This window comes from Heteronotia binoei, chromosome 6 (genome assembly GCF_032191835.1).
Source record: "Heteronotia binoei isolate CCM8104 ecotype False Entrance Well chromosome 6, APGP_CSIRO_Hbin_v1, whole genome shotgun sequence".
NCBI lineage: Eukaryota > Metazoa > Chordata > Lepidosauria > Squamata > Gekkonidae > Heteronotia > Heteronotia binoei.
In genome coordinates this window covers 142,489,681-142,504,673 of record NC_083228.1, presented here as the reverse complement: position 1 = coordinate 142,504,673, position 14,993 = coordinate 142,489,681, and the positions used below count along the sequence as shown (strand labels likewise).

Below are 14,993 nucleotides of genomic sequence, written 5' to 3'. Positions count from 1 at the left end.
TATTCTCGGCGCAGAGTTTATCTGCCAAACACAGCCTGAAGCGAGGAGCAAGAATGTTTCAAGCCTCCCGTCTCACAAGGGTGAGTCGGATGGACGCCACCGGAGCCTATTCCAAGCCAGCTGCGCGAGCTCTCAGACAGACTTCATGGTGTTGTTGGTTTTATTGTGCAAAGCCTTCAGTGCTCTTGGGCTGTGGCGATTTGTGCATTGGTTTTCCTTCTGCTCCAAGCAACTCACGGTAACGTTAAAGCACACAGGAAGGGAAGGACACAATAATATCCAGTGTTTTTTTTAAAACAGCTAGCCCACAGCTATGTGACCAGTAACTTTATAAGGGGGGGAAAAACACAATAGTGATTATGAGAACGAGTGTCAACAGCCAGATCCCCTCTAGAATGAAAATGTCTTTGGTGTAGCCAGTTTGGTGTCGTGGTTAAGGACGCAGACTCTCATCCGGATTTGATTCCACACTCCTCCTCCTGCAGCTGCTGGAATGGCCTTGGGTCAGCCATAGCTCTTGCAGGAGTTGTCCTTGAAAGGGCAGCTTCTGGGAGAGCACGCTCAGCCCCACCCACCTCACAGGGTGTCTGTTGTGGGGGAGAGGGAGGTAAAGGAGATTGTGACTGCTCTGAGATTCAGACTACGGGGTGGGATATAAATCCAGTATCATCGTCGTCGTCATCTTCTTCCTCTTATATGTTCTTATAAGCATAGCCAGCTTTAAGAGGGGATTGGATAAAAATATGGAGCAGAGGTCCATCAGTGGCTATTAGCCACAGTATATATATGTGTGTGTGTGTATACACACAAACATATATTGGCCACTGTGTGACACGGGGTGTTGGACTGGATGGGCCACTGGCCTGATCCAACATGGCTTCTCTTATGTTCTTATTTGACACAGAGTGTTGGACTGGATGGGCCATTGGCCTGATCCAACACGGCTTCTCTTATGTTCTTATGTGACACAGAGTGTTGGACTGGATGGACTATTGGCCTGATCCAACATGGCTTCTCTTATGTTCTTCTGTGACACGGGGTGTTGGACTGGATGGGCCATTGGCCTGATCCAACACGGCTTCTCTTATGTTCTTATGTGACACAGAGTGTTGGACTGGAGGGGCCATTGGCCTGATCCAACATGGCTTCTCTTATGTTCTTATGTGACACAGAGTGTTGGACCGGAGGGGCCATTGACCTGATCCAACATGGCTTCTCTTATGTTCTTATATGACACAGAGTGTTGGACTGGATGGACTATTGGCCTGATCCAACATGGCTTCTCTTATGTTCTTATGTTCTCATGTTCTCTTCTTCTTCCTCTTCTTCACATGGAATTCCCATCTTATTGTTACACAGTACCTAAATTAAGACGGTCATATATGCTTGTGTGCTGTAATACACCACGCACAGCACAGATGAAGGGGCGTTTTGCTACGATTCCTTCAGAACATTTCAGCGATTGCTCCTCTCAGTGGCGGATTTGTTGTTTTGTTTTTTCTTTTCCTGTTCCAAACACACTGTCACCAGGGTAGAAATAGTTGCTAATATACTCAGACACTTCAGGTACCCATAAGAGAACATAAGAGAATCCATGTTGAATCAGGCCAGTGGACCATCCAGTCCAGCAGTCTGTCACATAGTGGCCGGAAGCAAAAAAAAAAACCAGATGCCATCAGGAGGCCCACCAGTGGGGCCAGGACACTAGAAGCCCTCCTGCTATGGGCCCCCCAGCACCAAGAATACAGAGCATCTCTGCCCCAGTCAGAGAGTTCCACCTACAAAAAGGCAAAGATAGTCCCCTGTGCAAGCACCGAGTCGTTACCGACCCAGGCGGTGATGTAACATCATGACTTTTTTGGGTAGATTTTTTTACGGGGTGGTTTGCCATTGCCTTCCCCAGTCATCTACACTTTACCCCCAAGCAAGCCTGGGGGCTCCTTTGACCGACCTCGGAAGGGCGGGAGGCGGAGTCATAAATTCGGAATGCTTGAGGGCCTCTTTAAAAGCACGTATGATTGATACGGCTGAGTTTTTCTTTGCCGTTTTTAATTCTTAAATGTTTTCTCAGTGTATGGTTTACGGGCTGTTAAACCTGAATAAAGTGAAAGTCTTGCACTGCCTCCAGAAAGAGGCGAGAGAGAAGCAATTCCCTCACTGCTTCGGCAAGAGCAAAGAGAGACAGCAGTAGTGGCCCTGCTCCTTGGCATTTTTTATTTATTTGGTAACGGAGAGAGGGTTTCCATGTCAATAATTGCTGGCACCATCATTCTCACCAAAGGAATATTCCATAAGAACATAAGAGAAGCCATGTTGAATCAGGCCAGTGGCCCATCCAGTCCAACACTCTGTGTCACATAAGAACATAAGAGAAGCCATGTTGGATCAGGCCAGTGGCCCATCCAGTCCAACACTCTGTGTCACATAAGAACATAAGAGAAGCCATGTTGGATCAGGCCAGTGGCCCATCCAGTCCAACACTCTGTGTCACATAAGAACATAAGAGAAGCCCTGTTGGATCAGGCCAGTGGCCCATCCAGTCCAACACTCTGTGTCACATAAGAACATAAGAGAAGCCATGTTGGATCAGGCCAATGGCCCATCCAGTCCAACACTCTGTGTCACATAAGAACATAAGAGAAGCCCTGTTGGATCAGGCCAGTGGCCCATCCAGTCCAACATTCTGTGTCACATAAGAACATAAGAGAAGCCATGTTGAATCAGGCCAGTGGCCCATCCAGTCCAACACCCTGTGTCACATAAGAACATAAGGGAAGCCATGTTGGATCAGGCCAATGGCCCATCCAGTCCAACACTCCATGTCACACAGTGGCCAAAAAACCCCAGATACCATCAGGAGGTCCATCTGTGGGGCCAGGACACTAAAGCCCCCTCCCACTGTACCCTCCCCAAACACCAAGAATACAGAGCACGACTGCCCCAGACATAAGAACATAAGAGAAGCCCTGTTGGATCAGGCCAAGGGCCCCTCCAGTCCAACACTCTGTGTCACATAAGAACATAAGAGAAGCCATGTTGGATCAGGCCAGTGGCCCATCCAGTCCAACACTCTGTGTCACATAAGAACATAAGAGAAGCCCTGTTGGATCAGGCCAGTGGCCCATCCAGTCCAACACTCTGTGTCACATAAGAACATAAGAGAAGCCATGTTGGATCAGGCCAATGGCCCATCCAGTCCAACACTCTGTGTCACATAAGAACATAAGAGAAGCCCTGTTGGATCAGGCCAGTGGCCCATCCAGTCCAACACTCTGTGTCACATAAGAACATAAGAGAAGCCATGTTGGATAAGGCCAGTGGCCCCTCCAGTCCAACACTCTGGGTCACATAAGAACAGAAGAGAAGCCATGTTGGATCAGGCCAATGGCCCATCCAGTCCAACAGTCTGTGTCACATAAGAACATAAGGGAAGCCATTTTGGATCAGGCCAATGGCCCATCCAGTCCAACACTCCGTGTCACATAAGAACATAAGAGAAGCCCTCTTGGATCAGGCCAGTGGCCCATCCAGTCCAACACTCCGTGTCACACAGTGGCCAAAAAACCCCAGATACCATCAGGAGGTCTATCTGTGGGGCCAGGACACTAAAGCCCCCTCCCACTGTGCCCTCCCCAAACACCAAGAATACAGAGCACCACTGCCGCAGACATAAGAACATAAGAGAAGTCCTGTTGGATCAGGCCAATGGCCCCTCCAGTCCAACACTCTGTGTCACATAAGAACATAAGAGAAGCCATGTTGGATCAGGCCAATGGCCCATCCAGTCCAACACTCTGTGTCACATAAGAACATAAGGGAAGCCATTTTGGATCAGGCCAGTGGCCCATCCAGTCCAACACTCCGTGTCACACAGTGGCCAAAAAAACCCAGGTACCATCAGGAGGTCCATCTGTGGGGCCAGGACACTAAGGCCGCCTCCCACTGTGCCCCCCCCCCCCAACACCAAGAATACAGAGCATCACTGCCCCAGACATAAGAACATTAGAGAAGCTATTTTAGATCAGGCCAATGGCCCATCCAGTCCAACACTCTGTGTCACACAGTGGCCAAAAAACCCAGGTGCCATCAGGAGGTCCATCTGTGGGGCCAGGACACCAGAGGCACTCCCACTGCTGCCCCTCCTAAGCACCAAGAATACAGAGCATCATTTGCCCCAGACAGAGTGTTCCAACAATACGCTGTGACTAATAGCCACTGATGGACCTCTGCTCCAGATCTTCATCCAATCCCTTCTTGAAGCTGGCTATGCTTGCATCCGCCACCACCTCCTGGACAGTGAAGTCTGTGTGTTAATCACCCTTTGGGTGAAGAAGTACTTTGCAATCTCTGCCCTGTTGCTGGCCCTCTAGAGGAACTGGTTGGCCTCTGTGTGTGACAGGATGCTGGACCAGATGGACCCTCACTGGTCTGATCCAGCCAGAGCTTCCTTTTATCCATTCAGCAATTTCATGGAGTGCCCACGAGTTCTTGTATTGTGAGAAAGGAAGAAAAATACTTCTTTCTCTACCTTCCCTATCCCATGCATAATCTTGTAAACCTCTATCATTTCCCTTCTTAGAAAACATCTCTCCCAGTCCCTCCCCATATATGAGCCCAAACTCAGTTTTCCATCGTTTTATTTACTTTCCATTTATATCCCGCCCATTCCAAACGGACACAGGGCGGCTAGCAATCATATAAAAACCAGCATCAGTTTCAAATATGAAACGATAAGACAGTCAATTATAATTTAAAGCAATTTAAAACAAAGTATTAAATGTTCTGCTTTTAATTTTTATGAGCCTGAGGTTGTACTTAATTCTAACTTTAATTCTGAGAGAGAAGTGGGAATAAACTGAAGATGGTCAAATAAGTTTGAAGTCGTTTACTTTTTGTTTACTCTAGTGAGAGCCAGTTTGGTGTACCGGCTAAGTGTGCGGACTCTTATCTGGGAGAACCAGGTTTCATTCCCCACTCTTACACTTGCACCTGCTGGAATGGCCTTGTGTCAGCCATAGCTCTGGCAGAGGATGTCCTTGAAAGGGCAGCTGCTGGGAGAGTCCTCTCAGCCCCACCCACCTCACAGGGTGTCTGTTGTGGGGGGAGAAGACATAGGAGATTGTGAGCTGCTCTGAGTCTCTAATTCAGGGAGAAGGGCGGGGTATAAATCTGCCCCCACCTGACAGGGTATGGGGGGAGAAGATAGAGGAGATTGTGAGCCGCTCTGAGACTCTTGAGTGGAGGGCGGAATATAAATCCAATGTCGTCGTCGTCTTCTTCTTCTTCCTGACTGTATTTTTGCCCTCAGGGCTGGCCCTGCCGCTAGGCAAACTAGGCGGTTGCCTAGGGCGCCGGGAGGCAGGGGGTAGCAAATTGGGCCTCCCCCGGCGCCCCAGGCAAGCACTTAGTTTGCCTTCCTCTCCCCCAAAACACGCTGCCGCCACCGCTGCCATGGCCACAGCCACTATCCCCCTCTGGTCCGCCACCGCCCTCTGGCCGGTCGCCAAGCTCTACTCACCTTCCTTCCCTCCCTCCCGCACCGCTTGCCACGAATAAAACTAAGGCCTGCTGGCTCCTCGCAGCACTTGTTGAGTCAAAACGCGCAGGCGCGGGCTGTGAGTAGACAGCAGGCCTTCGTTTTACGAGCAGCGCGGGAGGGAGGGAGAGAGAGTGAACACAGCTCAGAGACGGCCGGCTGGAGGGCGCGGGTGGGGGAGGGATGCATGCAGGAAATGGGAAAGGACGGGAGGGTGGGGTGGCACCTGCATAGGGCGCCAGGGTCCCACGAGCTGGCCCTGTTTGCCCTTCCGACCCTCTGAAGACCTCATAGTACTTTGCAATCTCTGCCCTGTTGCTGGCCCTCCACAGGAACTGGTTGGCCCCTGTGTGAGACAGGAGGCTGGACTAGAGGAGCCCTCACTGGTCTGATCCAGCTGGGCTCTTCTGATGTTCTTAGGAAGGCCTCAACCTCGTGTCTTGTTGTCAGGTCTCCAGAGGAACTAGATGGCTACTGTGTGAGAAAGGAGGCTGGACTAGATGAAGTCTCAGTAGTTTGATCCAGCAGGGCTCTTCTGATGTCCTTATGAAGACCTTGGCCTCTATGTCCTGTTGTTGGCCCTCCAGAGGAACTGGTTGGCCACTGAGTGAAACAGGATGCTGGACTAGATGGACCTTCATTGGTCTGATCCAGCAGGGCTCTCTTCTGATGTTCTTATGAAGGCCTCAACCTCTGTGTCCTATTGTTGGCACTCCAGAAGAACAGGTGGGCCACTGTGTGAAGCAAGATGCTAGATTAGATGGCCCACTGGTCTGATCCAGGAGGGCTGTTCTGATGTTCTTATGAAGGCCTCAGCCTCTCTGCCCTGTTGTTGGCCCTCCAGAGGAACTGGTTGGCCCCTGTGTGAGACAGGGTGCTGGACTAGAGGAGCCCTCACTGGTCTGATCGAGCAGGGCTCTTCTGATGTTCTTAGGAAGGCCTCAACCTCTGTGTCTTGTTGTCAGGCCTCCAGAAGAACTAGATGGCTACTGTGTGAGACAGGATGCTGGACTAGATGGACCCTCATTGGTCTGATCCAGCAGGGCTCTCTTCTGGTGTTCTTATGAAGGCCTCGGCCTCTCTGCCCTATTGTTGGTCCTCCAGAAGAACAGGTTGGCCACTGTATGAAGCAAGATGCTAGATTAGATGGCCCACTCTTCTGATGTTTTTATGAAGGCATCAGCCTCTCTGCTCTGTTGTTGGCCCTCCTGGGGTGACTAGACGGATCAGGGCTCTTCCGATGTCCTTATGCATGCGGTTCCTTCGTTGTAGTAGTTTGTAGGCCACAACGTTTAGTCGACGTTCCTGCATCGTTTCCCAGTGTGGTTGATGGCTTCCCATTTTTCTTCAGATATGTATAAAAGGAAAAGTCCACATATTTAAATACCTGAACATGGAGGCATGCAAAGTCGCTCCGGATCTTCCAGACTACGAAAGGCGGCCGATGGGATTCGGTTCCTGGTAAGTCCACCGGGATTGTGACTTTACTGTTGTTGTTTTACAGAAGTGTTTGTAGAGAGGTTTCGTTTAGCTCTTTTGTTTTCTGCCTTAAAGCCCTTAAGTAGCTTTAACACGTTACCAGGTGATGTTTCTTCGTGCCAGACTGTAGAACTTTCCTGGCCTGCCGAGAGGTGAAAAACGCTGGTCTCCCTGCACCTTCATCAAATCATGTTGATCTTGGCAGTCTCTTCCTCTGCTTCTTGCCCAGTAACATACATTTCTTAGCAGTCAGCTGCAGCACGAGTTGCTAAATTAAGATGCCGGGTGCTGGAAGCACAGCATGTGTTTATAGTACGCATTGCTGAGTGATGCAAGGTAACGAGGCAAAGCGCTAATTTCCTAGAGAAGGAGTCGCCGCGAGCATTTCTCCTGCAGAGCAGCGCTGAATCACAGGCCCTTAAAAGGGGGGTAAAAAGGTACAGGCAATCCCCTGTGCAAGCACCAGTCGTTTCTAGGCCTCGAATTCAGCAAGGAGAGGCAGTTTGGTGTGGAGAGCCAGTTTGGTGTAGTGGTTAAGTGCGCGGACTCTTATCTGGGAGAATGGGGTTTGATTCCCCACTCCTCCACTTGCAGCTGATGGGATGGCCTTGCGTCAGCCGTTGCAGAGTTGTCCTTGAAAGGGCAGCTTCTGGGAGAGCTCTCTCAGCCCCACCCACCTCCAGAGAGCCAGTTTGGTGTAGTGGTTAGGTGTGCGGACTCTTATCTGGGAGAACTGGGTTTGATTCCCCACTCTTCCACTTGCACCTGCTAGCATGGCGTTGGGTCAGCCATAGCCCTGGCAGAGGTTGTCCTTGAAAGGGCAGCTGCTGTGAGAGTCCTCTCCAGCCCCACCCACCTCACAGGGTGCCTGTTGTGGGGGAGGAAGGTAAAGGAGATTGTGAGCCCCTCTGAGACTCTTCGGAGTGGAGGGTGGGATATAAATCCAATATCTTCATCTACCTCACAGGGTCTCTGTTGTGGGGGAGGAAGGGAAAGGAAATTGTGAGCCTCTCTGGGACTCTTCGGAGTGGAGGGCGGGATATAAATCCAATATCTTCATCTACCTCACAGGGTGTCTGTTGTGGGGGAGGAAGGGAAAGGAAATTGTGAGCCTCTCTGGGACTCTTCGGAGTGGAGGGCGGGATATAAATCCAATATCTTCATCTACCTCACAGGGTGTCTGTTGTGGGGGAGGAAGGGAAAGGAAATTGTGAGCCTCTCTGGGACTCTTCGGAGTGGAGGGCGGGATATAAATCCAATATCTTCATCTACCTCACAGGGTGTCTGTTGTGGGGGAGGAAGGGAAAGGAAATTGTGAGCCTCTCTGGGACTCTTCGGAGTGGAGGGTGGGATATAAATCCAATATCTCCATCTACCTCACAGGGTGTCTGTTGTGGGGGAGGAAGGTAAAGGAGATTGTGAGCCGCTCTGAGACTCTTTGGAGTGGCGAGCAGGATATAAATCCAATATCTTCATCTACCTCACAGGGTGTCTGTTGTGGGGGAGGAAGGTAAAGGAGATTGTGAGCCGCTCTGAGACTCTTCGGAGTGGAGGGCGGGATATAAATCCAATATCTTCATCTACCTCACAGGGTGTCTGTTGTGGGGGAGGAAGGGAAAGGAGATTGTGAGCCGCTCTGAGACTCTTAGGAGTGGAGGGCAGGATATAAATCCAATGTCTTCATCTACCTCACAGGGTGTCTGTTGTGGGGGAGGAAGGTAAAGGAGATTGTGAGCCGCTCTGAGACTCTTCGGAGTGGAGGGCGGGAGATTAATCCAATATCTTCATCTACCTCACAGGGTGTCTGTTGTGGGGGAGGAAGGTAAAGGAGATTGTGAGCCGCTCTGAGACTCTTCGGAGTGGAGGGCGGGATATAAATCCAATATGTTCATCTACCTCACAGGGTGTCTGTTGTGGGGGAGGAAGGTAAAGGAGATTGTGAGCCCCTCTGAGACTCTTCGGAGTGGAGGGCGGGATATAAATCCAATATCTTCATCTACCTCACAGGGTGTCTGTTGTGGGGGAGGAAGGGAAAGGAGATTGTGAGCCACTCTGAGACTCTTCGGAGTGGAGGGCGGGATATAAATCCAATATCTTCATCTACCTCACAAGGTGTCTGTTGTGGGGGAGGAAGGGAAAGGAGATTGTGAACTGCTCTGAGACTCTTCGGAGTGGAGGGAGGGATATAAATCCAATATCTTCATCTACCTCACAGGGTGTCTGTTGTGGGGGAGGAAGGTAAAGGAGATTGTGAGCCCCTCTGAGACTCTTCGGAGTGGAGGGAGGGATATAAATCCAATATCTTCATCTACCTCACAGGGTGTCTGTTGTGGGGGAGGAAGGGAAAGGAGATTGTGAGCCGCTCTGAGACTCTTCGGAGTGGAGGGCGGGATATAAATCCAATATCTTCATCTACCTCACAGGGTGTCTGTTGTGGGGGAGGAAGGGAAAGGAGATTGTGAGCGGCTCTGAGACTCTTCGGAGTGGAGGGCGGGATATAAATCCAATATCTTCATCTACCTCACAGGGTGTCTGTTGTGGGGGAGGAAGGTAAAGGAGATTGTGAGCCTCTCTGAGAGTCTTCGGAGCAGAGGGCGGGATATAAATCCAATATCTTCATCTACCTCACAGGGTGTCTGTTGTGGGGGAGGAAGGTAAAGGAGATTGTGAGCCAATCTGAGACTCTTCAGAGTGGAGGGCGGGATATAAATCCAATATCTTCATCTACCTCACAGGGTGTCTGTTGTGGGGGAGGAAGGTAAAGGAGATTGTGAGCCTCTCTGAGAGTCTTCGGAGCAGAGGGCGGGATATAAATCCAATATCTTCATCTACCTCACAGGGTGTCTGTTGTGGGGGAAGAAGGCAAAGGAGATTGTGAGCCAATCTGAGACTCTTCAGAGTGGAGGGCGGGATATAAATCCAATATCTTCATCTACCTCACAGGGTGTCTGTTGTGGGGGAGGAAGGTAAAGGAGATTGTGAGCCAATCTGAGACTCTTCAGAGTGGAGGGCGGGATATAAATCCAATATCTTCATCTACCTCACAGGGTGTCTGTTGTGGGGGAGGAAGGTAAAGGAGATTGTGAGCCGCTCTGAGAGTCTTCGGAGCAGAGGGCGAGCTATAAATCCAATATCTTCATCTACCTCACAGGGTGTCTGTTGTGGGGGAGGAAGGTAAAGGAGATTGTGAGCCCCTCTGAGACTCTTCGGAGTGGAGGGAGGGATATAAATCCAATATCTTCATCTACCTCACAGGGTGTCTGTTGTGGGGGAGGAAGGGAAAGGAGATTGTGAGCCGCTCTGAGACTCTTCGGAGTGGAGGGCGGGATATAAATCCAATCTCTTCATCTACCTCACAGGGTGTCTGTTGTGGGGGAGGAAGGGAAAGGAGATTGTGAGCCGCTCTGAGACTCTCCGGAGTGGAGGGCGGGATATAAATCCAATCTCTTCATCTACCTCACAGGGTGTCTGTTGTGGGGGAGGAAGGTAAAGGAGATTGTGAGCCACTCTGAGATTCAGAGTGGAGGGCGGGATATAAATCCAATATCATCATCATCTTCTTCAACCCTGGCCACCAGCTTGAAGTTTGTAGTCAGAAAAATGAGAGCACAAAGGGACAATACCAGGGAAACGGTGCGATGGTACAGGAATTCAGATTAGGAGAATGGGAATTTGTATTTGGGGAATGTTTGTATTTTGTCTTAGAGTCATGGGTGTCAAACATATGGCCCAGGGGCCGCATCAGGCCCTTGGAGGGCTCCTATCAGGCTCCCAAGCAACTGACTGTCGTCTCCTTCTTTCTCCCTCTCTCTTGCTTTCTTCTTCTTCTCAGCTTGCTTTTCAAGGCTTGCTCAATTGCCCAGGAGCTACAGAGCAAACCCTCAGTTTTCTCCATTGGTTGAGGCTCCTCCCCCTCCTGGTCCCCTGGGGAAGGAAGGAAAGAAAGAGCCAGAGCTTCCTTTGTCCAGTTCCCTGGATCCCATAGGGTAGATACAAAGAAAGCACCTTTAAGACCAACAACTGCTAATGTTTTAAGCATGTTTTAGTTTAAGGTGGGTTTTTTTAAATCGTGTTTCTCTGTGTCCTTTAAAAACTTTATATCTCTGCTTCGTTGTTCAGTCGTACAGTCGAGTTCGACTCTTTGCGACCCCATGGACCAAGTCACGCCAGGCCCTCCTGTCTTCCACCATCCTCCGAAGTCTGCTCAAATTCATGTTTGTTACATCAGTAATGCCATCCAGCCATCTCCTCCTTTGCCGTCCCCTTCTTCTTTTGCCTTCTGTCTTTCCCAGCATCAGGGTCTTCTCCAGTGAGAGCTCCCTTCTCATTGGGTGGCCAAAGTATTGGAGCTTCAGCTTTAACATCTGACCTTCCAGGGAACAGTCAGGGTTGATTTCCCTTAGGAATGTCTGATTTGATCTTCTTGCAGTCCAAGGGACTCTTAAGAGTCTTCTCCAGTGAGGACTCCCTTCTCATTTGGTGGCCAAAGTGTTTGAGCTTCAGCTTCAGCATCTGACCTTCCAGGGAACAGTCAGGGTTGATTTCCCTTAGGACTTACTGATTGGATCTTCTTGGAGTCCAAGGGACTCCCAAGAGTCTTCTCCAGTGAGGGCTCCCTTCTCATTTGGTGGCCAAAGTGTTTGAGCTTCAGCTTCAGCATCTGACCTTCCAGGGAACAATCTGGGTTGATTTCCCTTAGGAATGACTGATTTGATCTTCTTGCAGTCCAAGGGACTCTCAAGAGTCTTCTCCAGCACCACAGCATCTCTGCTACCTAATCTAAAATGGGTACACACATGACCCAGCCCAACATGGCCCAGCCTGCCCCAACGAGGTCTCATTTATATCAGATCTGGCCCTCATAACGAACGAGTTGGACACCCCTTCACCCACCGAAATGGAAATAAACAGGGACCTGCCCCTTCTGCCTCATTTGCTGCCATCAAGCCAAGCAGTCCTCATGCTTGCGGTGCCCTCTCCTTTGATCCTCACTCGCTGCGCTCGGTCTCCTCCTCCAGGCCGAGACTTGTCTCTCACAAACGCACGGTGCCGTATAAATAATAGTAATTATGTTGTTTCCCAAGCCGGTGATTTTTAAAGCAAGTGACAGCCGACCAGGGAAAGACCTGCAATTAGTAACGTCTGGGTGGAGCCGTTTGTTCACGGAACTTCCCCCTTGGTGTCTTGCCGCGGATCTCCCTGGTGCATCCAGTGCCAGCAGCACAATCGATTCCGTTGTTAAATGCCCATCTGCGGTGGGTCTAAGGCGTCCCATTGTTAGGTGGCCGCCGTCTGCGGCATTCGCCAGATGCGGCATCTGCGATAGCCACAGGACTGAGCTGTGTGGTTTAATGTTTTTAATATAAATTTTGAGTAAAGTAAGGATTTTTGGACAAAAGGTGAAAGAGAGAAAGTAGGGGAAGAAGTCCTTTTCTCCCTTTCTCACGGTACAAGAACTCGTGGGCATTCGATGAAATTGCTGAGCAGTCAGGTTAAAACGGATAGAAGGAAGTACTTCCTCACCCAAAGGGTTATTGACATGTGGAATTCACTGCCACAGGAGGTGGTGGCGGCTACAAGCATAGCCAGCTTCAAGAGGGGATTGGATAAAAATATGGAGCAGAGGTCCATCAGTGGCTATTAGCCACAGTGTGTGTGTGTGTGTGTGTGTGTGTGTGTGTGTATATATATATATATATATATATATATATATATATATATATATATATATATATATATTTGGCCACTGTGTGATACAGAGTGTTGGACTGGATGGGCCATTGGCTTGATCCAACATGGCTTCTCTTATGTTCTTATGTGACACAGAGTGTTGGACTGGATGGGCCACTGGCCTGATCCAATATGGCTTCTCTTATGTTCTTATGTGACTCAGAGTGTTGGACTGGATGGGCCACTGGCTTGATCCAACATGGCCTCTCTTATGTTCTTATGTGACTCAGAGTGTTGGACTGGATGGGCCATTGGCCGGATCCAAGATGGCTTCTCTTATGTTCTTAAAGAGAAAAGAAACAGAATTAGAACAATTGCGAAGAGACAGAAAGGAACAACTTCCCGTTTTCTCTGTGACAGATGCATACACATTTACGTGTTGCACACTTACTCTAAAGTTGCAATTTAAAAAGTACATCTCCTTTCCCTGTAATCTTTTTTTTTTTTGCCTCTTAATCTTCAAAAGCACGAATCAGTGGATCATTTTCCTAAGGGGAGGGACGGTGGCTCAGTGGTAGAACATCTGCTTGGGAAGCAGACGGTCCCGGGTTCAATCCCCGGCATCTCCAAAAAAGGGTCCAGGCAAATAGGTGTGAAAAATCTCAGCTTGAGACCCTGGAGAGCCGTTGCCAGTCTGAGTAGACAAGACTGACTTTGATGGACCAAGGGTCTGATTCAGTGTAAGGCAGCTTCATATGTCCAAAAAGTCTATAAGGAGTTTCCAGATACCCTTTTCCCTAACCAAAGAAGTAAGCGCGACCATCTCTTCAAGCTCCATTGTTTTCCCCGGCCACTCCTCTATTCCCATATTTGAGCATGTAGCAGTCTTCCTGCCATTGTTATATACAAAAACAAAGTTCCATGTGTGGTTTCTGTTTGTCCATCAATCCCAATTTAAAAGCCTTCAAATTTGTTTGTATGTTAGTCTTTAAAATCTTCTGAATAAATGAATGTGTTTGCAGCCAGAATTTTTTGGCTTTTTTTTTACACGCCCGCCATAAGCGATAAAATGTCCCTTCAAGCTGTTCACACTTCCGTTGAAACATTTTAATATACTTCAGCTAATTTACCTGTTGAAAACATTTTTATATACTTCGACTAATTTATCTGGTGGCATATACCACCGATGCATCATTTTACGAAAAGCGTCTTGCAGGCTGGAGCAATGTCAAATGTGAGACCTTTTGACCACATATTTCCCCACTGTTTAGTTTGCCATATTTATTTATTTATTTTTATTGATTTAGGATTTATATCCCGCCCTTCCCACGAATGGCTCAGGGCGGCTTCCAACAATTATTCAACTTAAAATTAAACAATTTCAAATATAAAACAGTTAAATAGTTAAACAGTTAAAACATTAAAACAGAGTAATTCAGTTTCCTGTAAACAGATGGCTGGCCAGTTACCTCAAGTTGTCATCCTAGCTAAATATAGGCTAGGTATAGGCTAGCCGGAAGAGGGTCGTCTTACAGGCCCTGCGGAACTGCCCCAAGTCCCGCAGGGCCCTCACCTCTTTCGGCAGCTGATTCCACCATACGGGGGCCATAACGGAGAAAGCCCTTTCCCTGGTGGCTTTCAGACAGGCTTCTTTCCCTGGTGGCTTTCAGACGGGCCATAGCGTACATGTAGAGAGGAGTGAGACTGCTGCATGCCTCTGTAATGTCAGCCTTTAATGATGGCATTGACATAGTCGGTTTAATTCATGAGAACTAAATTCAGGGTGTTGTGGGCTCATTTGAAACACATTTGAAGTATTTTATGGATTACTTATGCATGTCGCTAACGAGGTGTGGTCTCGGGCATCTGTTTTGCGTATTTTGTTCTGTGCCTGTTTAAATTTTTGCAGACCGCACTGAACGTATGGGATGTTTGGATCGAAAGACAGCATTTTGTTGTTCAGTCGCACAGTCGAGTCCGACGCTTTGCGACCCCACGGACCAAGTCACGCCAGGCCCTCCTGTCTTCCACCATCCTTCAAAGGACTTCCGAGGGCTTACTTGACTTGATTAGCTTGATGGAGCTGTCAGTTCAGCAAGCTATTATAGCATTGGAAAAAGTGCAGAAAAGGACAACTAGAATGATTCAAGGGTTGGAACACTTTCCCTATGAAGAAAGGTTAAAACGCTTGGGGCTCTTTAGCTTGGAGAAATGTCGACTGCAGGGTGACATGATAGAGGTTGACAAGATTATGCCTGGGATGGAGAAAGCAGAGAAAGAGGTACTTTTCTCCCTTTCTCACAATACA

The 14,993-nt window shown here is 48.9% G+C and overlaps 1 protein-coding gene across 3 annotated transcripts in view; it reads left to right on the top strand.

The window, feature by feature from the left end:
* LRCH3 (leucine rich repeats and calponin homology domain containing 3) overlaps positions 1 to 14,993 on the top strand; it is a 219,112-nt gene that overhangs the window by 87,924 nt on the left and 116,195 nt on the right. For all 3 annotated transcript variants that reach the window (XM_060242835.1, XM_060242833.1, XM_060242834.1), the window contains exon 6: positions 6,888 to 6,997. In XM_060242835.1, coding sequence (XP_060098818.1) covers positions 6,888 to 6,997 — 110 coding nt within the window. The remainder of the gene's footprint in view (positions 1 to 6,887; positions 6,998 to 14,993) is intronic.